At 52.1% G+C, this 26,956-nt stretch overlaps 1 protein-coding gene across 5 annotated transcripts in view; it reads right to left on the reverse strand.

The window, feature by feature from the left end:
- PPARGC1B (PPARG coactivator 1 beta) overlaps positions 1 to 26,956 on the reverse strand; it is a 106,776-nt gene that overhangs the window by 70,826 nt on the left and 8,994 nt on the right. For 3 of the 5 annotated variants that reach the window (XM_087867866.1, XM_087867865.1, XM_087867864.1), the window contains exon 1: positions 1,747 to 7,609. The exons of the other annotated variants lie outside the window; for them this stretch is intronic. In XM_087867866.1, the coding sequence (XP_087723992.1) occupies positions 1,747 to 1,917 (171 nt within the window). In that variant the 5' untranslated portion in view covers positions 1,918 to 7,609. Of the gene's footprint in view, positions 1 to 1,746; positions 7,610 to 26,956 lie in introns of those variants that run through there. 5 annotated transcript variants of the gene reach the window in all.

A 26,956-nucleotide genomic window follows, 5' to 3' on the forward strand; every position in this document is an offset into this window, starting at 1 on the left:
ATTTTGTAGGTGGGGTGCTACACAGTACCACCAAACCCTGGACTTCCCACTGGGGCTCAGATGGGGCACATTGTCCTTGCCTCGACACAAAGAGCATCGGGTCAGAGCTGAAAGGGGAACCCGGGACAAAGGCCTCGATTGCTCTCCTAACTGGTGCGAAACTGGCCAAAGCAGGCAGAGCTCAGGCTAGGACCCTGAGGCACACCTGCAGACATCTTTCTGACAGACGGGCACCCTGGCTGCCGGGAGCCCCACGCAGGGCTGGGTGGGATCCTGGGGACAGAGCACCAGCATCCTAGAGAAACACCAGGAAGGGCTGGGGGGGCCTGGCACACCGGGCCCTGTCCACAGTCACCCAGTCCCAGAGACTCACCATCAAGCCAGGCAACCAGGTCGCCTCCTTCAGAAGTTCACAGCCAGCTCCCTCCCCGAAAGGCCGACCCCACTGCTCCACTGGCTTCCACCACATCACCTCCATCTCCAGCTAAGTTAAAAGCCACTCTGCCTGGGCCACCTCAGTGGACCTTCCTGGCTGTTCAGCCTCCCACCACCACATCTCAATGCACAAGGCACACTGATTTGGATACTTGATTGTCATCTGTCTTCTCCCCACCTCATCCCTTTCCACGAAGGCAGGATGTCATATTGTTCACAAGGGCCAACAGAAACCCAAGTGGGCAGAGATGACTTGGGGGTGGGGAGAGAAGTCAATCAAGGAAGGTTTTCTGGAAGAGGAGTTAGGCTTTGAAGAATGACTAGGAGTTCAACAGTCATTTCAAGAGAGTGGAATCTCACAAGGCTGAGGGGGAGCTGCCCTCTGCAGAGAGGGGACCAGGAGGGGTCAGGCTGGAACAGAGCAGCCTGGCAGGGAGAGTAGAAGCTGTCTTGCCCCACCCCTGCCCACGAGCCAGAGAAAGGAGCCAGAGCAGCCTTCCCTCTGGGGGGCAGCAATGGCTGAAAAAGATCAACTGCCAGGTTCAGTCATGTACCGCCCCCCCCCCCAGCCCGGGAACACCGGGCAGAGTCCCTGACAGGATACCACGGGACACGGGGCACGTCAGCCTTGGGAGGCACGCCTGGCTGTGTTTCCTCTGCAGGCTGTTTTACGAATAAAAGGCAGGAAGCTCTTACCTGGCTACACAAACCATTAGCACGGCAACCTCTGTCCCCTTCCCCCATCGAAGTCTGTGTGGTCACTGCAAACACCGAGAAGCTACGGACAGAAAGCACCCGCCCGGCCAGCGCTGGTAACCAAAAACACCAAGCGCCACAGCCCAGGAGGACAGACCAGCCGGCAAGAGCCCCACAGACGCCCCTCTACCCGAGAGGCCGGATGTCTCTGTGCTGTGACTGTCTGCATGGACGCTGCCACCACCCCTTCGCAAGGTCACAAGCACTGTCCCACTGAACGCTGCCCCCGCCCCTCCCCCCCAGTGACTGGAAACACAACAAAAGCCACGGCAGGACCATGCTTAGCAAACAGCCTGACGTCATTTGCACAAACCTCAACAGCCGGGTGATGCAGGCCCACCACTGACCCACCCCGGCACTGGCCCCGCCAAACACCCTCCGAGCGACACAGCACCCTCGCCAGGCCAGCAAGCCCACAGCACGGGCCTTCCCCACCGAAGCTGCCGAAACACACTCTAACCCGACATCGAGCCTTGCTCTTGTGCCTGCGTATCGCCGGGCACATGGCAACCCCAACCCAGACGGATGAGAGCGCCCCCGCGAAGGGCTCCCCACCCGATCACAGTGTGGGGCCGGTGTGCCCCCGATCTGGTTCTCTGCTGGTTGCTGACTCCCGCTGGACGATGTTCGCCCTGACCACACTCCACGGCCGCAGCTCAGAAGCCACAGATAGTCTGGATGTCCACCCAGGCCCCTGTGGGACCTGCCTTCTCCCCTCCTCCCCATCCCCACCCCAATTCTCGGTCACATTCTCCAGACACACCCGGCTGTCAATCACCCTGGCTGAACTCACAGAAAGTCAACAGCAGACCAGAGGGGTTAGAGTTTTTAAAAGCTCCCAGGGGCTCTGACACTGAATCCAACCCCCTGAGAATCCCTGTGGTAGACTGGGGGGAAAAACGGCCCTGCAACCCTCTGTGCCTCTGGGGCAAGATCTAGCGCCCACTGACCTTGGTGGGCTGGGAGGGAAGGCCTGACGTCTGGCAGAGGCAGCACCACTCACCAGGAAAGAGACCCGAGGGGTGACCTCAGTTTCCCTGTCTGTAGAATGGGCACAGCCATCCTGGCTTGCCAACCCCAGTCGGTCCCTGCTACGTAGATGTTCCCAGCACCTCTTGCAGGGCCAAGTCTCCTGCGAGAAAGCTGGCAGAATGAGTCAGTGGATGATAACGGGCTATGGCCCTGGGGCTTTAGGGCCGTACTATTAGAAGGGATTCGTTTGCTAGGGCGGCCATAACAAAATGCCACAGACTGGGGGCCTTAAACAACAGACGTTTATTTTCTCACAGTTCTAGGGGCCAGAAGTCCAAGACCACAGCGCCAGCAGGGCTGGTTCTGGGGAGGACTCAGCTTACAGACAGCTGCCTTGTCACTGTGTACGTGCATGGCCTCTTCCCTGGCATGTTCTCCTGTTCTCACCAGGACATCAGTCCAGCAGAGAGCCCACCTTCATGACCTCACTAAAGGCCCTGTTTCCAAATACAGTCGTACTGGGGGTTAGGGCTTGGTCTAATAACGGGAGGGACGGAATGAAGTCCACAACAGGGGGAAAGGCTCCGCAGAGCACCCACAGGTTCACAGTCTGGCAGGCCTGGGCTGGAAACCTTCACCTCTCTGGGTCTGTTTTCTGTCTGCAAATCTGGGATGATGGCACCTCTCCACAGGATTGTTTAAAGATTAAAATGAAATGTAAAGCAGAGGAAAACTGGAGCCAGCTTGGAGAAACATTCAGGGGCATCACGTCGGTAGCACGAAATTGGCCACGGTAGGGAAATTTACATCACGGAAACTGGCAGATCCTAATATTCAGGGCTCCCCAGCCCGCCCCGGAGCCGGCTGTCCCCCATTTCCCAGCACACCAGTGAATGTAAGGCAGAGTAAGCACAGGGCTGTCCATTCGGTGCTGCCACACAGGCAAACGGAAAGAACAAGGAAAAAGAAATACAGCTTGCTATGTCTTTCCATGCAAAATTGGCAGAGGAAAAGAAAACACTTTTCTTACTATAATTTATGTAGCACACGGTGCCACATAATAAGTGGTTACTCTCTGCCTTTGTCTCAGTTCTTCCCCACCCTCAAAATCTGACCTCACAGGCCCGAGGCCACACCCAGCCAGTGCCCGCCTCTATGCCGCGGCCCTCGACCCTGCCCCCTGAATAGCTCTTTAGACCAGGGCAATCAGGGCCCTTGCTCCGGGCTTTGCCTCTTAGAGGGCATCGCTCTGGCCCTCCTCCAGACCCTAAATGCCCTGCCTAAATGGCACTGAGCCTGCTTCCAAGCCCTGTGCAGGCGTCTCCCCGGGTCCTCATGCACAGGACAACTGCTCGGCACGCACGGTGGGCACACATGCCTAGGCCCAAGGGGTGACTCAGCGGTGGTCAGCTGCAGGGAAAAAGGCAGACGGGGCTTGGACACACAGTTGGGGCACCACATGTGTGTGCACGAGCCCCCCCCCACCGATACACAGCCCGGGGACCTCCATTTGTACTCCTGCCTAGGCCCCACTAAACCAGCCATCCAACTTCTTCATGTTTGAGAACACGAAATTTGGCAATGATGGTGATCTTTCAAAGCCCAGGGTCCTCATCTCTTTCAGAGCGGCCCCGTCAACCTCAACCACAGCCGGCCTTCCCGTACATTAATTCTGTGTCACATTTAATCACTAAGTCCTTATGACTGCTCTGATATTACTCAAGGATCTCACGTCATTCCAATAAACCCTTATATTTCCATAACATTTTCTGATGTTTATCTTAACGCAACCCTTGGGGGAAAAGGAAGGTGCTACTATTCCCAGTTAACAGATGGAGAAACTGAGACTTAGTAAGTCAGTTGCCAAGGTCACACGGCAAATAATGGCCTTGACTTTGCACGGGGGCCTACATCTCCTCCTAACTGAATGAACAGCTTTTTTTGAGAACACAGATGTCGTTATTTCTTTGCACCTCGAGGGGCTACCAGATAAGAGAAATAGGCCCCCGGAAGGGTAAGAAGGTGGTCTTTTTTTTTACTTGAGTCATAAGAAATTGAAGAGAATTTGACAGCTGGAGAAGGCACTTCCTGTTAGGAAGCCAGACTCTGCAAAAGGAAGGGGGTTTCTGCAACCCTGAGGAAGGAAGGAGGCTAAGGTGAAGCTGAGGGGGGGCGCTGAGCTGGCGCAGAGCTGAGGGGGCTCCAGAGAGGATGGAGTCCATCCCTACAGTAAGCAACATCCCCCAAAGACGTCCACATCCTCGTCCCCGGAAACGGTGAATGCAGTTACCTCACATGGCAAAAGGGGCTTTGCAGATAGAATCAAGCTAAGGATCTTGAGATGGGAGATTATCCTGGATTATCTGGTGGGTCTGAATTAATCACAGGGTCTTTATAAGAGGGAGGCGGGAGGGTCAGAGCCACAGAAGGTGGCGGATGATGAAAGACAAGAAATGCAGCCACAAGCCAAGGAACGTGGACAGTCTTTAGAAGGCAGAAAAGGCAAGGAGGCGGATTCTGTCCTCGAGCCTCTGGGAAGGAACACAGCCCTGCCAACAGTTCGATGCTAGCCCAGTAAGACCCCTTCTAGACTTCTGACCCCCAGAACTAGAAGAGAGTCCATGTGTATTGCGTTAGGCCATTAAGTTGACGTGAAATTGTTAGAGCAGCCGTAGAATGCTCATACGAGCCCCAATCAATGTGCAAGTACAGAAACTGAAGCCCAGGAGAAGGAAGGGGCCGGGGGTCTCTCAGCTGTGGGCAAGGACCTGAGGAGAGGCAAGGTGAATTCCTCCACTCTCGATGGGCTGCCGGGGTCCCTGTGAGAACCCACCTGCCCCGTTGTTTCTTTTAGCCCCCTCCCTGGGGGGGGGGGGAGTGTGAGCTGTTATGTAGGAGAATGTGAACAAATGCTAGAAAGTTCCAGGGAGCAGAGTTCAGCTCCATGAAAGGAAGAGCTAAGCTGTCAGATGTCCAAAAGGAACAGGAGCCCCCATGGGAACGAATGTTCTGTCCCCGGAGGCGCAGAGATGAGTGGGTACAGCATCTCCCAGGGATGCTAAGAGAAGCGTTCTCACTTTGGGAGGAATGTCAGACCAAAGGATATCCATACATTCATGATTTAAGAGGGTTCTAGATCTCTAGATGTTTTACCTTGACAACAAGGCTCTGAGTAAAATCTGACTCTCCCCTTTGATCAAGTCTGAGACCCGGTACCATCTCTCCACACGTCCTCAAAGCTCTCTGGTGTCCCATGGACTCAGAGGGAATAGCAGGAAGAAGACTCTTCCCCTGGGAGCCCTGAATAAACCATCACTTCTAAATAATTATTTTATTATCAGGGAATCTTTCCAGCCAGCCTCACCCAGACACATCTCCTGCAGCACGGGAAAAGTCTGGAGGTACAGGATTGCATCCTTGGGCTTTTGAACCTCTCTGTACAAACACCCCCTCAGGTCCCAGCCCACTGCCGTGAACTTTACACCCCAGCCCACACCCTTGCCTGCCAGCCAAGCCAGCGTGGGAAACCGGCAGAGGCGTCCAACTTTACAGAAAGAAGCCTGTTGTTGCCCAGCGTGGGGCAGACTTACTTCCTCCCCTGGCCCAGGAGGATATCCTTGCCGGGGGCCAGGGAGTTGCCAGGACAGCTCTCCACCCACTCAGTGCGGGGACGGTCCTCATCTCCGCATCAGCTATGCCAGGCTGGCACCACCAGCCACACAGACTTGGAAAGAAACACACTGGTTTGGTTTTCTCCTCACGCTCCTGACACCTCCCCGCTGACTGTGGGTGGGTTCCACACTCAGGTTCTCAAAAGTGCAAGCAGAAAACCTGCTTCAGTCTCCGAGGCAGCCACCTTTCCCAAGAGGCCAGCCACCTGACTTGGGGGGGTGGGGGCCGGGGGAGTGGCCAAACAGATCATTCCATCATCTTATATCTGCCTTCAGTGGGATCCAGTGACATCATGATGGGTGTTCTGTAAAGCACAGGGACAGGACTGTAGGGTTATAAACCTAGGTGCTGAAGTGACATACTGTTTCTTGAGGTCAGCTGCACACAGAAACCAAGAATACAACCCACTGACCTTTGCAGGGTCCAGGAACACAACAGATATTTGGCCTAGCCTTGGTTGAGAGACAGTAAGAAGGTTAAGATCACACATGGGCTTTGGAATCAGACTGCCTGGTTCAAACACCAGCTCTGCTATACATGGGCTGTGCACTGTCAAGCAAGTTACTAGGTTACTTCTGAGCCTCAGTTTCCCCTTTTGAAAAATGGTACTAATAATGTTGCTCTTGCCACGTAGAATGGACTACGAAGGATGTATGCAAAGTGCTAATCAAATTGCCTGGCCTATTAAGAAAGAGCTTAATAAGTGGTACTTTTAAGTATACAGATTAGTGGATCGTTAAGTCTCTGCCAGGTCTGGTATTCTGTAGTTAACCTGGTAAAGATACCTTAGCCCATCCTTCTTGGTTACCCTATAACCTTATGAATTTAGATTTTCCAGCTGATCTTCTTCTTTCAGCCAACTCCTTCCAAGCCAAAAATAAAATATAATAATAACAATAACAATAATAATCACTTTTTTAAATTAAAAAAAAAAACCTGAACCTGCAATTTGGGTAAGTGGCCACAAGGTGGCAGAGCTCTCAGTGACAAGGTCTATTTTAAGGCCCAAACTTTGCCTGATTCAGAGGTAAGGTTCTGCTCATTTAGTAACACAAATTAGCAATCGTGAAATTTCTTCAAGCATTCATTAAAAAATCTGTATTAAAATAATAGCTTTAAATACATCGAGCAACTTCTTAGTAGATACTGCCAGGTGTTTAATCTCATTTAATCCTAAAAACAATCCTGTAGAAGCCGGAATTATTATTGCAACTTTTGGAAATCTTTTGGAAACAAAGAACTAAAGGCTCCGAGCGGTTCAGTGACCTGCCCAAGGCCACACCGCCTATACCTCTTCAAGAAAGGGCTTCAGGTAAGAAAAAGCACCTCTTCCCTCCCGCCCTGAGGGTTTTGCCCTCAGCTCTGGGTGGCTCCAAGCCCAAGTGCCCCAGGCAAGCAGCTTCCCTGGCCTTCGTGGTTTACCATTTACGAAACAAGATGCCAGTGGGCTGCCTCAGTGTCTTCCAGAAGGGAAGCTACACAGGCCAGGCTGATGTGAGGCCTCTGTGTCTGTCCTTCCCTAGTCCAAAGGAGGTCTTCTCTTATTTAATAGCGGTGAAAAAGCAGGCTCTTCCCTTTCTGGGCATAGGATTAGTTTGCCTTAAAAAGAAATTTTTGGATTATCTCAGGGCACGCCCTTAATACCTCCCTACCTCTTGAATCAAGATTTGACTTGGTTTCCTTCTATCAGATCCTAGAGGGGAACTCGGTCACCTGCATTCCGGCTATCAGTAACTGTGATTCCACCATTTAGCACTCCCCCCCCCCCAAAACCCTTCCCTCACACTTGCTCATGCCCCCTCCCCCAGCACCCCCTCAAACCGCCCTTCTGGTGGGGGAGGGATAATAAGCAGTGAATGCCTAAGTGAGTCAGACACCATCCTGAAGCAGTGAAGGAGATCAGCAGGGTGATGTGGCCGCATCAGGGGTGCGCAGGGACGGCCCGGCAAGGCCTCTCTGAGGGGCGTTCGAGCCAAGTCCGAGGGAAACTGGAATCAAACTGCCTGGCCTATTAAGAAAGAGCTTAATACGTGGTACCTTTAAGTACACAGATTAGTGGAGCCTGAAGTCTCTGCCAGGTCTGGTATTCTGTAGTTAACCTGGTAAAGATATCTTAGCCCATCCTTCTTGGTCACCCTGTAACCCTGTGAATTTAGGTTTTCCAGCTCATCTCCTCCTTTCAGCCAACCCCTTTCAAGCCAAGAACAAAACAGAATAATAATAAATATTTTTTTCAATTAAAAAAACCCTGTGGGCGCCTGGGGGGCTTAGTGGGTTAAGCTTCTGCCTTCGGCACAGGTCAGGATCTCAGGATCCCAGAACCCTGAGATCCAGCCGGACTCCCTGCTAGCAGTGGGGGGAAGGGGGACTCTGCTTCTCCCCTTTCCTCTGTGCATGCGCGCGTTCTCTCTCTCTCAAATTAATAAAATCTTTTTAAAAATTAGTTAATTAATTAATCCCCTGAACCAACCAGACCACGCAGGGCAGAGCCGCTCTACCTTCCCTTGCCACCTCTCCATGGAAGCCTCAGGAGTCTGTGCCCTCCATGCCCAGACAGCGGAGACCGCCCTGAGCCCATCCCTGTACAGGCTCTAGGCACCCCTTCCAGCCACCATATGGCACAGGTCAGCAGGGGGTGTGGCACTGTCCTTCCCATCTTCTCAGTCGCAGAGCTAGGGGCAACCTAGACTAGACCCCAGCGCCCACACCTTTGGTCGGAGCCCATTGTGCACCATCACGCTGGCAGGGGCCTCTAAGCTCAGGTCCTGGAGAAAAGCCCCTAAGTAGTCCAAACAGCCGGGTCCCTCCTTCCCTCCTGCTTCTTGGGAAGCAGCCCACCCAGAAGGAAAGGAGGGGCATGAGTGGCTTAGAGTGTACCCTCTGCCCTAAGAGGAGTCCATCCTCAGGGCTCAGGGGTCAGCCTGAGTCAAATCATTAGTGCAGTGGGGCCTAGAGTCTCTGCCCGATGCCAGCTGCCTGAATCTCACCTTATCTTTGTTCCTCGCCACGATTTCTTACCTGGTATGTCTTTAAATCCACTCATTTTTTTCCTCCTTAGATTTATCCTTAGCAATTCGTTATATGTACTAGCTGTATTTTCTCAAATGTGCACATAAGCACCTAGCTATTAAAATGAAATAACGTGATTCACTTGCCACCCCAAATCACCAAGCACACCACCCATGCCACCTTTGAGACTCTTAGTTCACTCGTTCACATGCATATCCTGGCCTTCTGCCCTTGCTGGCCTCAGTTCCTCCCCTGGAAATTCTGAACAGCAGCATCTGAGGTCTTTCCAACCCGACGCCTGGCCTCCCTCGGTCTGGCCCCTTCCCTGGCCAAGGATCACGCCATCCTTGTAGTGGAGCCTGTCTTGATTCCACCACGAATTCACAGGTCCCACATCTCTAGCCCATTCCCACCACCACTCTCCAGCCTCCACGTTTGACCCAGCCTCCTCTGCAGGGCCTCCGTCCCTCCCGGTCCTCCTCCTCGCTCATCTCCCCACGAGCCCTGCTCTGGTGCGCATGCGCCCCGCAGGCCCTGCCTCTGGCTGAGCCCCCCACCGCCACTCTGCTCCCGATCCCCACTCTCCTGGCCCCTAGTGCTTCCCCCCACCCCGGCCCCCTCTGCCAGACTACCAATAAGTGAAAGTGTGGGGGGTTGCTTCTCTGGACTTCAGTGCCCCTGTCTGTACAATGAAGGTAGAAGGACTCAAACAGAAGCTCTTATTGCAGGCCTGTATGTGGCATTCAGGGTCCATGAAATCACATGCCAACCTTTCCATGTTTTGACTTTCTTATGTAAAGAATGAAGGGGGGCTCTGGCCAAAATATGGTCAAAGCCCCAGGCATAGATGGTCTCGGAAAGCCTTCTGGTTCTCTCTCACACCCCCCAGAATCCTCAGTCAGGACCCAGAGCACAATGGGCCTCAAGAAGAGACTTAAAGCAGCGCCCTCACCTCTCCCTGAACTCCACCCTCCACGACCCACATGCCCTGCCACAAGACAAGAGAAGCACACTAAGTGTTCTGGGCCTTCTATTCAATGTAAGAGCCAAAGCGAGTTGTCTTTAATAGGAGAAAAAAAGCAACATTCAAGAGTCACCCCAGGACCCGGGGCCACAGTGAGCTCTCAATTCCACAGAATGGGCAGGAACTGCAGGACCAGGGCCAGGGAAAGGGAGAGGGAGGACCAGAGGGCAGGCCACCTCTCAGGAGGGACCCCAGGGGCTTGGGGGAGAGTCCATGCGAGACAGAGGACAAAAGAAACAGATTCAGCTCAGCACCCACCCACACATCACCAACACTGTGTGTCCCCCAAACAGAAAAGGGGTGCCCAGAGACAGTGAGCACCCCGTCCTTTCACGTGTGCAAGCAGCAGATAGAAGATCCAAGCCCTGCCTGGGAGGATGTTGGGTAAGATGCCCTCTAAAATCTCGTCCATTCCCGAGAGCCTTGGATTCTTCCTCAGGACAAAAGCAAAGACAGAGGCCTGGGAAGGCAGGGAAGCTGAGGCCGCCGAGGGTGAGTCGGGCCAAAGTCCGAAGGGAGGCACGCAGGGGCCACCACAGGGGACTCCAGACATAAGTCACCCCACCGCCCCCTGCTTGTCACTGCTCCTGCCTTTTACACCGGCGCCCCTCCTCACAGAAGTCCTCATGGGAATCCAGGGAGGACAAAGTTCTGGCCAGAGTCAGGATGAGGGGCAGACCGAGCTAGGGAAGAGAGCAGCAGGGTAGAGGCAGAAATCCTAGCTGGGAGAGCAACCCCGAGTGCTCGTGGGGACAGGCACTGAGCTCTGTTCTTTAAGCATATATGATCTCTGAGCTTCACCGCACCCTGACAAGGATGATACCACCGGCATGACTCCGCCGGGGTCCCCAGGATAACATGCACTCCCCTGGCTATGAGTGAGGACACAGGACAGTGGGGACCCACAGCTTGTCGAGTTCGTGAGCCACAGAAGCAGGACTGGACCCCGAGCGGTCCCTCCCAGGCCCACAGACCAGAACAGTGCCGGGGACGCCCCGCCAGCATCAGTCCCTGACAAACCCACCCAGACGCCCCGTGCGGCTTTAATAACCAGAGCAGTGGGAAGTATGGCCGGCTCCAGAAGCCTTCCTCCTTCTCCCTACCTGCCCCCCGGTTCAGGGCAGGAGCCTTTTCTTTCACCTTTACTTCAAGGATGGGCAGGCTCTCCTGGAATGCTCAGTGTGCACCGTGGGACCAGGTCAAATGGAATCCTCTCATTCCTCAGGGCAAATTCCCGAGATGACTCCACTCCTCGTGGCAAGGGCCAGACGGAGCAGGCCTCAGTCCCTCTCTTATTTGTATGGCAGGCACATTCGCACGCCTGCTGTCACGGCCATGCAGGACAATGGCCACGAGGCTGGAGATGATGAGCACGGCTGTGGCACATACCCTGGGTCCATTTATTATCGTTTCATTCTTACATCCTTTAGAAAACAGGGAGGAGGCTCAGAAAAGCCGAGCAACTTGCCTAAGGTCACACAGCCTGTCCATCGGCAGACTCTTCAGACCCAGCTACCCCTGGCTAGCATTCAATGTCAAGGCCCTCCCCTGGCTGCTGGGACACCGCCAGTTAGCGTACCCGAAGCTGAAGTTCCACCTCCAGCAAGTCTTCCAGGGACTGCAGCCCGGAGCCTTCTGCCATCTACACCGTGCTCTTTCCCTCACCGGGCTCATCAGCCTCCACCCGCCGGCCGGCCGCAGCTTGCTGCTCAGTGCGGTCCGCCTGCTCAGCTACGTCCGTGGAGCTGAGCACGGGACCTGGCACGGCTTCTGCTGAAGCCATGAACCAGCGGACACCCCTACCGGGTCCCTGACAGTCACCGTATCTCCAGCGTGGTGTGTGCGCCAGTTCGGCAAGGATCACACCCATTCTTTGTCCCCCCACAGCTCCTTGCATGAACAGATGTGCCATCCCAGCGGGTGAAGAAGCCTAAAACGAAAGACGTGGTGGGAAGATCCTGGGTTCAAATCCCAGCCCTGCCGCTACCATAGTGCCTGACTCAGATAGCTCAGTCTCTCTGCGCATCAATAGGCAGAGCAGGTGTGGGTGGCCCCGGGTTTGGGGGCTCCTACAGGCCAGGCCCTTTACCGATTCCCAAGGAGCAGCCTAGCAGCTGCCGCACACTGCTGCTGGAAGCACGCCTGGCAGCGGATGTGGGTTATTCTTAACCAAATGCACTTCCTCTGGTTTGTGAGGACAAGGGGAGGAGCGGACTTCCATCCTCACACTGAACTTCCCTTTCTACGCTGCTCAAGTTCAACTCCGTTCAGCAGCCGCCTGAGCAGGTGAATTCCCGCTCCGTGTCCTGCTCCTGGCCGCCAAACCCTCCTCCCTCGTCGCTAGCAGCCGTGGTTACAGCACACACCAGGCACCAGGACTCGCACGCTAACCGGGGCCGACAGCTGTTTCTCCCTCTGACAAAGAAATAAAGGGGCAAACAGAACGTAACCACTGGCCTGAAGTTGTGAGTAAAACCTAACTGGCTCTCTAAGAGAGAACAACCCACAAGACAGAATCTCAAGCTACATCCATGAGGAACATTACCCTGCTGTCATCAAAACGGTGAGTTAAGAAATTTAAGGCCATGGAAAACACCTTCTATAAACCTTCATAAAGATTAATAAGACCTTAATAAAAATACACTATCCAATATAATGTTAAGTGGAAACGTCATAAAGACAATAGGATCTGATTTTTTTTTTTTAAAGGAAAAATGTATAGGGGAAGAAAGAAAAAGGAAATGTTCATGGTGGGCACGTCTAGACTGTGAAATTAGGTAGGGTTTCTATTTCCTTTTGGAGGGTGTGTCTATTTCTGTAATTTTCTTCAATAAGGATTTTGTTCTTTTGTAATAAAAAATGTTTACATAAATTTTTATTTTATATTTAAAAAACAAAGCAGGAGGGGCGCCTGGGTGGCTCAGTTAAGCATCTGCCTTTGGCTCAGGTCATGATCCCAGGGTCCTGGGATCCAGTCCTGCACTGGGCCCCTGCTCATGGGGGAGCCTGCTTCTCCCTCTGCCTGCTGCTCCCCCTGCTTGTGCTCGCGCTCACTCTCTCTCTGACAAATAAATGCGATCTTTTAAAAATTAATAAATAAATAAATAAAGCAGGAAAAGTTACCCTTATGTGAACCCAAAGGAATCCTGAATGTGTAAAATTAATGGACAATTCTTTAATTATATCTGCTTTAAAGTAAAAACTGGAAGTCAAATGCAAAAAAATGTATAATTCTTAAATATCTGGTGAATTTTTTTAAAAGCAGGACATAAACTCATCATAGAAACACAAGACACCGTTGAACCTGGAAGGAAGGCCCAAGTCCATGAGCAGAACCAGTCTGCGGTCATCTTGGACTCCCACTGCAATGAGCTCCCACGAGGCAGCACCTTCCCCAGCACAGGAACACAGGGAGATCCCACATGGATTCAGATCCCCGACCGGTGCCTTTGGAGGTATATTTCACAGCAGTAACTGACATGCATCTTCAGTAACAAGTGTAATCATAATGAGATGATGTGTGCAATGCACAGGTCTGCTGCCTTCTCATCCCCGTGGACTCTAAGCTCTAAGACAGTGGGGCATCTGTCCTGTTGAGACTGTGGCCCTCGCACCCAACCAGAGCCTGACATGGACTACGGCTCCGTAATGAATAAATAAAGGAACAAATGCACGACTGATTAGGTGATGAGCGAACGGATGAATGAATGGATGAATAAGTGAATTCTGACCTAGAACAAGGGCAGGATACCTGGCCAGAGTCCACCCACAAAGATATAGATAGGAGTTAGCCGAGTGACCTTCAGCCTTACCACGAGCTGTACCCTCATGTGGCCATCAGGCAGTAGCTTTGTCCCCAACAGGAGCTGGTGATGACCACAGATAGTTCATGCGCGGGATGGGGGTGAGGGTCATTGATGGTGTAAGGGGGCGAGAAGGAAAAGAGGTCCCCACCACCCAGGCTGTTGCTAGCAGAGATTAATCCAGGGCAGAAAATACCCCAAGCTGCCCACCTGGCCTTTTTCTAGACCATAAACTCCCAGGGCACTAGGACGCGCTCCCACAGCAGTGGTATCCCTGGGGAGCCTAGAGCCTCCACCTTATTCCCTGTCACTGTGGCTCTGTTATCAGTGGCTCTGGCCAGCCCAGCCCCCAGGCTAGCGCTACTGGTTTCTCTGCATCGTGACCCTGCCCCGGGCCCAGATATTCCTACTCTAAGAACCTCCCTCTTACGAAGCAATCCAATTAGCTCCCCGATCTCAGCTCGATCTCAGCTCTCTGCGCAGCCGGGCGTTAAATCGCAGGTCCAAGAGTGGGAACTGACTTTGCCGAGGGTGGCTGTGGGAGCTGACACCATTAGGCGATGACCGGCGAGGAAGTCCTCATCTGTTAGCCCCTGCCGGGGCAGCTCTGAATCCATGAATGCCTCGATTCTGCCACTTCCGAAAGCCTTGCGGATTCTACTCATTCCGAACAAATACTGAAGCTGGAGCCACGGTCCAAAATGCACTTGCTCACTCACCGCATGCAGCCGGACGTGGTGATCCACTCAGGCGGGGCCTGCTCTGATTTATACGGACCTCCCTGCCTGCTCTGAAAAGATGCTCAAACGCGCCGGTTCTCTTTATAGAGCCTCCCCTCGGATCCTGTCTGCGCCGGCAGTGGGTGCCCTCTGGGAGTGACAAGCCCTTGCTGTCCCCACTGCCTAGAACATCTTTTTTCCCAGAAACCTGCTCTCTTTCTGATTTCTCAGCATCAGTGTGAACGTCACTGCAGAGGGGCTTCCAGACCACTCTTTCTACCATAGCTCGCACACCCCCATCGGATGTCCTCGCCTTACTGCTTCTCTTCCCAAGGCTCATCACGAGCTGAAATCACCTCGTTTGTCTCCTGGTGCCCTATGCCAGTTCCGGGTGGGCAGGACTGAGCGCGCTGCTGTGTCCCCAGACCCAAGCCCAGTGGCTGGCACACAGGAAATGGATTTAAATAAGGGTTGGATGAGAAGGAGGCTTCCCATGGCCCATCAATGAATGAAGCAAAGAGACCCAGGCTGAGGGGTCAGGAAGCCAGGTCCAGTGTTGGTGGGACGTCAGGCCACTGGACCACGGGGCTCCAGCCCCCAGCCCTTGTGAGGGGATGAGGGTGGCAGGCCGAGTCAAGTTCCCCAAAGTTATGGAAAAAGAGCATCTCACAGGAAGTCAGTCATCCTTAGAGTCTACAGGAGCAGGGAAAATCCCTCAGAGTGTGTGTCCCAGAGCTCCCAGACAGAGGCCAGGCACAGTCTACGGACACTGACCAGCCTGTGCTGCTGTTACTATGACCGAGAACAACAATTAGCATAAACAAGAATCTAGGGCATAAGCTCCCCGAGGCCAGCGACCCTGCTTCTCCGCTGCGTCCCCTACATCCGGGCCAGTGCCGCTTCATCCAGGCACTTCAGTTAAGTCCTTTTTTCGTAACTGATTTATAAATGCCTCCTACGTGATAAGCACTTTGTATTCAAAGTCCACGGACTCTTCAAATCAAAGCTCTGCAGCGAGGACTCCGATGATTACCTCAGAGAGATGAAGTAAGAGGCCCGACCAGCAAGGCAGGGCAGAGCAAGGCCTTGAACCCCGGGTGGCCGGCGTCAGAGCCTGGCCCCCTGACTCCCCCGCCGCCACGCCTCCTGCAAAGCCAAACAAGGATAATGACACCATTTCCCAAGTCCCATCATGCGCCAGACGGGCAGGGCTCTACCACTGCGGTCTCTGTAATCCCTTCACGGCCTTCTGCCCTCCACAGAGAAGGGAACGGAGGCCCCAAAAAGGTGAAGTCACCTGGCGAAGGGGCAGCCAGCCAGCTAAGGGCTGGCAGAACCGGGGTCCAAGCTAGGTATTTTTCAGCTCTCAAGTACGGCCTCTTAGGGTTCAGCCACACTGTATTCCCACGGAAGCTGGGATCATTTGCTGTAAAAATGCGAATGCTCTTGAAGAAACCACATGTTGCCCGTGGCTCCTACTACAGCAAGACAAGCCGGGACCCCACTCCCAGTCAGGTCTGCCTCTGCCTTAAGGCGCTGGCAGGTCCATTCTCCCCGGGCCTCCCTTTTCCCACCTTTTTCCCAGATGACTTGCCCCTAAAGTTCTAGGAATCTAAACTCTTATCACTCACTTGAAACTAAGTGAGTATTAACGCAGGATTGTGTTTTTATGGCTTTCCACGGTTTATAAAACACTCTTAGACTGATTATATCACCCATCCAACAACCTTGCTGTGGAACTCACATGCTCACAGAGTGGGAAACAGTGACTCAGAGAGGTTAAGCCACTCAGTCAAGGTCACACAGCAGGAAGTAGCGGGACCAGGGTTTGCTGGTCCAACCAGGCTGCCCAAGGGAAGTTGGAGCCCAAGAAGACCCCAGGGTATTGTGAGGGAAAGTGAGGAAAAACAAGCACACCAAAATAAATCAAGAAGGAAAAAATTAACAACACAATAGGCAGTTCTTTGGAGAGGAAACACAAGTGACTCCAAAGAAACACCAGATTAGCAAAGATCAAAAAAGTTTAAAGCCCAGCGTGCTGCTGAAGGTGTGAGGAAAACAAGCATTTCTTATTAATCTCTGTGGGAACGTAAAACTGATAAAATTTCATGAAAGGGAATGTGGCAATGGCCGTCAAAATTTTAAATGCACACACCTTTTAACCGCGCAACTGCCCTTGGGAGGTATTTTTCCCACACATCCATCACACACGTGCACGATGACGCCCGCGCAAACATGCTTCCCGCAGACTAGCAGCGGCACTAAATCAGGAATCCTTTAAATGCTCCATAGAGAACTGGCTAAACCAACTACAATCAAGCCAAAAAATGAAGTCGATCTTTTTTTAATATACTCATATGAAATGATCGTCAGGATCCATTATTAAACGGAAGAAAGCAAGCTGCCCGGCGATGTTCTTAGCTTGCTACCACTGTGCAAAAAACGAAGATAGGAAGGAAGACCCTACATATGCTGGCATCTGCACGGTTTATCTCCTTCCGGAAGAACAGTTAGAAACTGGTAGTGGGGTTCCTCGGGGGGAGAGAACACAAAAATGGGAGCGATGACTTCCATGTGTAACTTTGACAATTTCTTCAAGGAGGCTTGCGCATTACCTTTTCAAAAGAAATACAAGAGCACGTCTATTGTCTCTTTCTCATTGAACAGTGCTGCATGTTGAAATGAAAATGAAACTTGTCAAGTACCAAATGAACTTGTCAAGTAGCGGATCTTCCCGGGGCCTGCTCCGAGTGACCCCCCCCCCCATCTCTTCCCCTTGTGTGGGCTCCAACTGCAGCCTGAATCACAAGGGGGATCAGTTAACACTTCAAACAGCTCAGCTGAGTAATAGATTCTAAATCAGGAAGGCTGGGTTGGAATACCTTTCCTACCAGCAAGGGTGTTAATCGTGCTCTGTTCATATTAACAAACGTGTATATAGAGCGCGACACAGCACACGTCGTGTGGACCAAGAGCCAAACCTCAGGAGTGATCAGATCTTGGGGTATAATAGCACTTGGTCATGTGAGATACTTGGAGGTGCTCACGTATTGTCCAAACCTGATACCGTCTGGAGTTAAAACAACAGCAGTCGCCGGGACGGCCTCTACCACTTGCAATTAGCTTTGAAATCCATGATCTGTGCATTTTCACAGCAATGCCGAGATTGTTCCCATTTATGAAAGGCTGAAAGAGGTCACATGGTGGGCGACAGTCACACCAGGCCTGGAGCTGAGGTTCTCTGCCTCTCAAGGTCACAGGCAGAAATCAGCTCACAAACGCCAGCTGAAAGGCTGGGAAAGTGTGCCCAGGGAGGGCAGCTTGGCTGGAAGTGGAACCTAAATGTTCCTTTAAAGAAAAAAAAAAAAAAGCACTGCTTTTGACTGGTTATTTCTGGGTGCTGGGATTACTTTTTTTTTTTTCTCTTTTGCCTATTTGTAGTCTCTCAAGTTTCAATAAATTAATACCTGCCGCTTATTCAGAACAAGAAAATACAATTTATATGAAAATAAAACAGATAAATCTCGTATTTAGTGGAAAGGCATTTAAACACACCAAACTGCTAAGACTGGTTGTTTCTTAAGAGATTACAGGACAGGGGTGACCCTATTTTTTCTGACGAGTGAGTTCCAAATGTTGGGAATTTTTAAAATATTACTTTAAAAAAAGTTCTTGGTAAAAAATGTTTATGTTTATTTAAAATACATATTATATATATATATATATATATATATATATATATATATATATATATATATATATATATATGACATCTGTTGAACCAACAACCAAAATATAAAATGAAAAAAGGAATTTACGACTGGAAGTTATCTCTTCAAAACATTCTGGGGTTAACAGCAAATTATGGAGCAATTAAACAAAAGTCTGTTATAGTAATATAAAATTGTTGCTTTAAATCTCATAATTTTTAGCTTCCTTTATTACCCGAAAAAAACGGCTTTTAAATTAACTTGCTCTGTGAGGCTCAGAGGAGAGCTTCCCCTGGATGTAGACAGATCCAGTCTCCCGGGCTGAAGCGGGCCAGGCTGCCTACGCGGGCACCCAGCGTGTGCACATGGCCCTGCCTGTCAGGCCCGCAGTCACCCAATCCATGCGGCTGCAAAATCCAGCAGCTGGTGAGGGCCTGAGGGGGTTGGGGAGCTCTGGTGTTCAATTGCCTACTGGCCACATGGTAGGGTTAGTGTGGTCGCTCTTTTTCCACTTGATGTGAGCTTTCCTTAAATAATTGCAGACCTCGTGGTAGAGCCAGCAGGAGCTCTGCGTGAGAGACACCAGGGCTCAGGGCCCAAGGACAGCCACCTGAGCCTCCGAGAGCACCCACGGCCACATCTGCAGACCCCCACAGCATCTCAGCACTCACTGGCACCTTCCCTCCCCTGCTAAAATATTTCTTAACTGAAACTAAGAGAGCTAAAAGACAGTTTTATAGATTACAAAATCATTCAAGATGGATAAAACAGAACTGTGGAAAGAAGAAAGAAATCAATTTTGGATGTAATCTATCAGGAAAGGATTCTGAATAATTTGCTACTTTAAAAAAAAAAAAAAAACCCGGCCCGAGGTTCCTTAATTTTTCGCCCAATCTTTCCACCCCCATGAGTGACTTAGCCCAATGTTCCGTGATTCACTGGGGAGGTTGAAAATCGGGGATTCTCTTGCCTAGAGTTCCTCCTCCTCCGCCTTCTCCTCCTTCCAAACCCACTCATTTAAGGCACATGATCCCATGATAGATTTCTTCCAACTTGCAGTTCAAAGAGAAGTCAGCACCTGTCACCAGGAAAGGGGACCCAACCTGGGAAGTTAAGAACCTGCAACAGGCCTTGCTCCCTAGATGTAGGGAAATCATGCTGCCCACCTGAGATGTGACCGTTGCTCAGCTCCATCTGTCTCCAGGAACAAACCTTCTCCCTCTCTCTCCAGTACCTGGCAGTTCCACCCCAAGCAGAACTGGCAAGACAGCCCCCACAGTAGAAAAATAATGAGTCACAGCATGGCAGAGATGGGAGAGATGGGGAAACTCAGAGCCCGGAGAGGGGGCCAGACTTGTCCAAGTCACATAGCAAAGAGGGACAGGCAGGGATGGAACCCAGACCTTCTTCCCAGACTTCCAAGTATGAGGCTGTCACCATAGCACTTGATCTCCAGTACAGATACTAACTCAAACTTCTCCCCGCCTATCTATATATAATATATATATATAATTTTTAAGTAGACTCCACACCCAGCATGGAGCCCAACGTGGGGCTTGAACTCACAACCCTGAGATCAAGACCTGAGCTGAGATCAAGAGTCAAGAGACCCTTGGGGCGCCTGGGTGGCACAGCGGTTAAGCATCTGCCTTTGGCTCAGGGCGTGATCCTGGCGTTCTGGGATCGAGCCCCACATCAGGCTCCTCTGCTATGAGCCTGCTTCTTCCTCTCCCACTCCCCCTGCTTGTGTTCCCTCTCTCGCTGGCTGTCTCTGTCTCTGTCAAATAAATAAATAAAATCTTTAAAAAAAAAAAAAAAAAGAGTCAAGAGACCCTTAACCAACTGAGCCACCCAGGCGCCCGGACAAACTTCTCTGAACAACTCTCTTCCCTAACTCTAACTCAGAGGAATCAATGGAAATTACACTTTTCTGGGGGAGTTGCAACTATTGCAAAACCGTACCACGGAAGGATGTTGCAACTCCAAGAAGACTGGGGATCACTGCTCCAAGGAGAATTCAAAATAATCCTGGGAACTCAGTCTAAAATAAGGCACAGACAGGAAGCGCTGAGAGGCCCTTTCCAAAACCATCCTATCTCAACCAGGTGGGTCTTGCGGTCCCCCGAGTCCACTTTCCCCCTGGGGGGACACAAGTCCCACATTCCTGCCAAATTCCTGCAATGGTGGCCTTATTGGGCAAGACATTTCAACATCCCTGATCTCAGGTTCTTAATCTGTAAAATGGAAATGAAAATCCTCCTGAGGACATGGATTACGGATGTGAAATACACTGAGAATTTCACAGTAATACGCTAAAAGGGATGACAGTAGTGGTACGAGGAGTAAGAATAATTATTACGATGGCAATACCTATCATCATCATCATTAAATCTATTCAACGTTTACTGTGTAAAGTTACCACCCTTCTCCCTGTCCAGCAAGTACCCTGTGGGTGTGTTGGGGCCTGGCCCCACCACAATGGGGACTGCTGCTTTATTGGGCAAAGGCCTCTGGCTGGGACTGCAGGTGAGGAGCTGTGTCCCAGCTTTGTGTCTCCGCTCCATGCCTAGGGCCTGCATGCCTGCACAGACCACAGGGAGATACTACGCATCCAGCCTGCCTGGGAGGCCCTAGTCACCCTCCCCAGGCCCTCCCCAAGCCCCTGAGCAGCCTCCAGCTAGTTTCCCAGGCTCGAAATCTCAGTGCTCTCGAAATCTCAGTGCTCCTACTTGTATCTGTTCCAGACTCTTGGACCATCCATTATGTTCTTCACCCTCACAGGAGTCCTCTGGCCAGCTCAAATCCTCCACTCATGGGGAGGGAGTGCCTGTCTCCCCCGAGTCACTCACTGATCATTCACCAGCCGCAGGACATGCTGGCCTTATGACAGGCTGGTCTCTCCCTGGGATGCCCTTCCCCACCTTGTCAGCCAGCTCCAGCTCACCCCTCCACACTCCGTCTGCTACACAGGCTGTCTGGACACTCCCTCTGCACTGGCCACCCTCCATGGCCATCTGCAGATCAGTTCTTCCCAGGCCAGGGAGCAGGGCTTATGCAAATCTGCAATCCTAGCTTCCTACACAGAGGAAGTGATTGCTGCACGATCGAAAAACGAGGAGGCAGCAAATGATAAGCTACGGTCTGTAATTCACGGGGTCTTCCAGTTTCCTCACCCATCTGTCACCAAACCAAGCACTCACTGATTGTCACTACTATTGATAACACCACCACCCAGGCACAGCACTCTCTTCAAACATTATTACCCTCTCATTCCAACCACCCACTGAGATACTTACTTTCATCCCATTTCCCAGGTAAGGAAACTGAGGCCCAATCAGATTAAGTAACATGCTGGAAGTCACTCAGCTGCTAAAGATCCTGGCCTCAGACTCTGACTCAAAGTTGTAGTCTTAACTAACCTCTATTCAAGTCTGCCTTCTGCTGACCCTCAAAACGCAAACCCCAGGCTAAGGCTGATACTGCTCCTTCTCTCACTGTCCCGCAACTGGATCACTGAATATTTACTGTGAGGCCTTTCTCCTTCTTCTGGGGTGGATTCTAAATCTCCCTCCTCCCTCTCACGCTTTTCATTTCATCCTTGAGCCCACGCTGCTCTCGCCATGACTTGATCCACTGATCTGAGCCAAGTGTGGCTCTAGGGAGAGGAGCCTCGGGCAAGAGACCACCACTGTCCTCTAGGCCCACCTGCTACATTGCCCAGTCTGCAGACCACCCCACCCCCAACCCCAGAGGTGGGAGCCGACACATTCCTGCTGGTGGCTGGGGCACCAAGTACAAGCCAGGCGGCCACTCCCTCGGCCACTAGGACAAAGAGCAAATGCTGGAGAAGGCTGGAGGCCCAGGGCACTACGGAGCAGGTACTCACAGCTGTACCCATGCTGTTGCCCAACCCTCGGGAAAAAGTGGTGTGAGGTCACTGGGACACTGGGGCATGACTCCTAGGGGACAGGGCCCTGGTCACGCCTGTCTGCTGGGCCCCAGGGGGAACCTGATCAGCAAAGGGGCTATATCCCCCAGCCCCGCCACTCACCCTCTGAGCCTCAGGTCCCTCACCTGAAGAACAGGGCTTCATCTCCAGCGGTTGCTGGGAGACTTGAGTGAGCTTACCGGTACAAATTCATTCATTCGTTCATTCATTCATTCATTCATTCAAGAAATTCTCAGTGAGTACCAATCATGTGCTGGAGCCTGGGTTAGGTGCTGGGGATACAGTGGGAACCAGACAGGTGATGTCCACGCCTTGTGGAGGCTTCCATTCCCACAGGGGCAACAGGCCACCAACACGTATAAATTCATAAACACGAAAGTATCTCGGAGTGGCACGTGCCTTAAAGAAAAGAGAACATGGTGCTGGGATAGAAAGTAGACAGGACTGGAGCGTCAGGGAAGGCCTTTCTGAGGACATGACGTCTCAGCAGATCTGGAAGAGGAGAGGGAGCAGCAAGCCATGATGCCTGGGAAGCACATTCCTGACAGAGGGAAAAGCACGTGCGAAGGCCTCACTACACTAACTCAAAGACTACTTTTATTATCACTCGGGCCACACCCTGTTCACTCCATAGAGGCAGCACACACAGCTGCGAGGGCAGTGAACTGGGCATCAGGAGAAGTGGGTTCAAATCCCACTGCCTCTCCTAAACCATCATATGGCCTGCCTGGGACCATGACCAACACTCTCTGATCTTTAAGCGTCCTGATAAATCAAATGACCCCTGATCCGAGGGTCTTACATTCCCTCAAGCGCCTTCCTTTCTCCTTCCTCCGACCCACCCACCACTCAAAGTAATCATGATTTCCTCCGGCTCCCCAACGCCACACCCCCAAGTGGCCCCATAAATGAGTAGGTAGCTGGGGATCAAGGAAAACAGATATAGGGATGAAGGCAATATTTGAAAGCTGATTTGCTGCAGGATCCTATCAAATTACTCTCCGAGGCTCCATTTCCTCATCTGTAAAATGGGAATACTCCCCACCTCTTGCCTACAACACAGAATTTGAGGTGAAGATCCAGATAAGGAAGCCACCCTGCTTTATACAGGCATCAGAAAGGGGCTTCTATCTGCTACTGGGTCGTTTGTATCCTAAGTGCTACCCTGTGGCCTGGGCCTAAGGCAGAAAGGACAGAGGGGGGAGGGAATGACAGAGTGCTGCCAGACACTCTACAAACAGTATCTGATTGCTTAGAACCAAAGCAGGGGTGTCATGAGAAGGAGCCCTCTAAAAACATAGAAGCTTAAGGATCTGCTCTCAAAGATTCTCATTTACTAAGTCTGGGACAGCCCCAGACGTATAATTATTATTTTTTTTTAATTACACAGTTGATTCTGATACGTACTCATGGTTGAGAACCACTGATTAGTTCTACCAACCCTGGAAGGTAGGATGTATTAGTGTCCCCATCTGGGAGCTGGCTAACTAGAGCACAGAGAGGCCGTCTAACTCCTGGGTCACACAGCCAAGATTTGAATCAGACAATCTGCTCTCATTACTCACAAGGCTACACAATCTTTTTCTTTAAGACGTTATTTTTAAGCACCCAATGTGGGGCTCGAACTCACGACCCCTAGATCAAGAGTTGCACGCGCCACCCACTGAACTAGCCAGGCTCCCCAAGGCTGCACAATTTCTTGAGGCCAGTCATACGTACCTCTACTACCCTGTGCAGCCCTGGAAATACGAAAAACAACATCTCACATTAAGAGATGGCATTAACTTTCAAAGAAGGTTTTATGGCTAGACCCACTCCTTATTCACCTGGCGTTATCAGGGAACAACCTATGCTCACAGTAAGCAAAGTTTGTAGGTAACTCTGGAACTTTTCCTGTTTTTCACTGACTTCCTGTTTTAGACGGTAACAGCACAATCTATTTCACTCTCCCTTGCTTCCTCCAACAGAGAACACTGAACAGAATGTACCTGTCCTTGGGGACGACACTGTCTCTATGACCCATTCGCTTTGTAACTTCATACAGTATTACTCAGCAACAAGGGGCCTCCTTGCCCCCCAGTGCTGCAGTCCACGTGTTTCTGCCTCTGGTAGAACTGCCTCCCCCACCCCTGCCCCTTCCCATGCCCGCCTGGACACACACCAACAGAACTGGCTTACTGCTACTGAAGTCATGAGGTGTGGACAGGACCGCCAAGCCTGTAAGAACTGTGTGTAAACCAAGAGTGAGTTGGCCCTAAGTAGGAAGGGTAACAGGTGATATTATGTGGAACAGGGTCTTGAGTGGTTTCTGAGCAAGGTGAGGTTGATATGACCTCGAGTTGATCCTCCTGGGCTACAGAATGTGGTCACTGGTCCCTGAGTGCTCCCTCTGTCCTTTCCCTCCCTGCATGCCGTCCTTTCCCTCCCTGCATGCCGTCCTTTCCTCCTCCAGAGTGGAGGCCAGCCACCCCAGTCCCGCCGGAATAAGGAGATGTGCAATGGACGTAAGGCCCAGGGTAAGGAGCTGGTTTCAGTCTCCTTGGATGGTGTGGAAATATTTGACCAGACACCTCCCTGCAGATACTGAGACTCCTAAAGCTCCGAGCCCCTCCCCAGTTGGACCAGGGCAATGACCCACAACAGACTGGATTCCTAACAGTAGTTTCACATTCTACAAAGACCTGTCCGCGGGAGGCATGTTCTGATAGGGGGTTCTGGAGGCTCCAAAAAATGTTTGTCTTTGATTTCTTTGTGTGCAAGGCTTATCTTGGAGACAAGGGCAGCAGGCCCCTTGTGGGGACTGGTACAACCCTCCCCCCAACTCCCCTCACCCACATGTCCTAGCACAGTTCCAAGCAGAGAAAAGGCCTCTGGAGTCAAGCAAACGGTTGGTGAACTTCCTGAAAGATCAAACAGCATTTGTTCGGTCATTCAGTCGACAAATATTTCCGGGGGGCCTACAGTGTACCTGCAACCATTAAGGCACTGGGGGGTCTGACGGTGAACCAGCCGGATGAGGTCAGAAGAGAGAACAGTAAAGCATAAACCCATCATCAAAGGTTATCACAAGCTGGGGACAGAGTTTTACATTTAACAAGGCTCTGGGGAAGGCCAGGGGTGGGGACAAACTGGCACACAGTGGGCCCTGAATGAATGGATGTCTACTCCTCACATGAATCCTCCCCCAAAGCGACTCCTCTTCCGCACCCCTACCTCAATTCTAGGGGTGCTGCGGAGCCCCCTGCACTCTGTGCCTCCTCTCTCCCATCCCACTCGCTACCACCCAGCCCCCAGCTGAAGCCAAGTGCAGATGTCACCCATCCCCCCACTCCAGTCCTTGCTATGTGCTCAGCCTAATTAGCCACACTGCAGCGGTTCAAACGGAGTGCTCTGAAGCCAGGCAGACCGAGGCTCAAGTCCCAGCCTCGCCACTACCTGCCTGAGGGATTGGGCCACGTCACTGCTTTTTGGTTTGTCATAGTTCCAACCTCACCGGATGGCCGCGGATCCAACCAGATAACGCACGTGCAGGGCGCAGCCGAGGATCTGGCCCGTACCAAGGGGTCATCAAACGAGAGCTGTTTTCTACGACTACTGTAATTAATAACAGTATTCATGAGGACCTTTCCTGCGTCCTCACCGCCTGCCAAGTGCAAAGTCCCGACCGGGACGGTCAAAGCTCTCCCCTTCAGCCAGCTTCCCTGTCGGTTTGGTCTGGGGGGTGCTGGAGGGCGGGTATAAACTCAGCGGGGGCCAGAGTCCACAGAGAGGGAGGGCCCACGAGAGATCTCTAACAACTGCAGGGTCGCAGAGCAGAAAGGGCCCGCTTGCGAGAGGGGGACGGTGAAGAGGCGGCGCTCGCGCGCGGCCCTGAAGGATGCAGCTGGGGACGGGCAGAGGGGAAAGATACCTCCCGGGGGAGTCCTAGTGGCCGCCTGGTACAAGGAAGGAACTGCAGAGGGGCACAGCAGCACGAACTCCGGAGTCGGCCTCAACCCACTCACCCGCAAAATGGAGAGAAGAGTGGGGACTACCTCATGGGGTTCCTCGGAGAGGACATGGGGCTGTGAATAATTTATGTGAATAACTTAGCACAGGGCCTGACAAAGTAACTGGAGCCAGACTCTCCTAAGATTATTCTATTGTTCTGTTCCTGCACCAGTGGCTACAGGGTTGCACGGTCTCCCACTAGTTGAGGAACAGACTGATCGATGGCTGGACAGGCATTTGAGGCCTTGAATGCCATACCCAGCAGCTCACCTCAGCCAGGTTGTGCCGGGTGGGCCTGCAGATGTTTTCAGCTGGGGCTGCTGTAGCCTGGGATCGCTAGCAGCAGGGAGACCGGGTCATCCCCGGTGTCAAGGAGCCAAGACAGGGCCCTCCCCCAGTGTCCCGGGTACCACACTTACCGCGAGGAGGTTGGAACCAGACATAAAGGCTCCAGCAGCCACGTTGCCAAGGCTGTTTGCCATGGCAACCTCAGGGAGCCACTCGTGGGCCGGCTGCCGCAACGGCTCAGGGCCTGGTTTCTAACGTCTCCTCGCTCTCCCTCTGCTAAATGGCTGTGTTCTGCTAGGCAAGCACAGGGAAAAACACGGCTGCAGGGCTGCTGGGGAACATCCGTCTCAGATGAGCAGGGCTCGCCCGGCTGAGCTCCCAGACAGCGGGTCCCAGACAGCGGAGTGTCTGCCATCCAGAGCGAGCCCTGCCCACGCAGACAGGAGCTAGGAGTCCAGTCCTGTGCCTCTGCTAGGTGATCTGAAGCCAACCCTGCTCTGCTCCCGGCCTGCTTCCTCGCTTCAAGGTAAGGGCACCGAGTCAGATGGTCTGTAAGGCATGCCCAACTCCCTGAAAGCTCAGTCTTACATCGGTGTTTACATGCTCGTCATTGTCATCACCGTAGCGGC

Source organism: Ursus americanus, chromosome 15 (genome assembly GCF_024610735.1).
Source record: "Ursus americanus isolate L20-20 chromosome 15, mUrsAme1.1.p, whole genome shotgun sequence".
NCBI lineage: Eukaryota > Metazoa > Chordata > Mammalia > Carnivora > Ursidae > Ursus > Ursus americanus.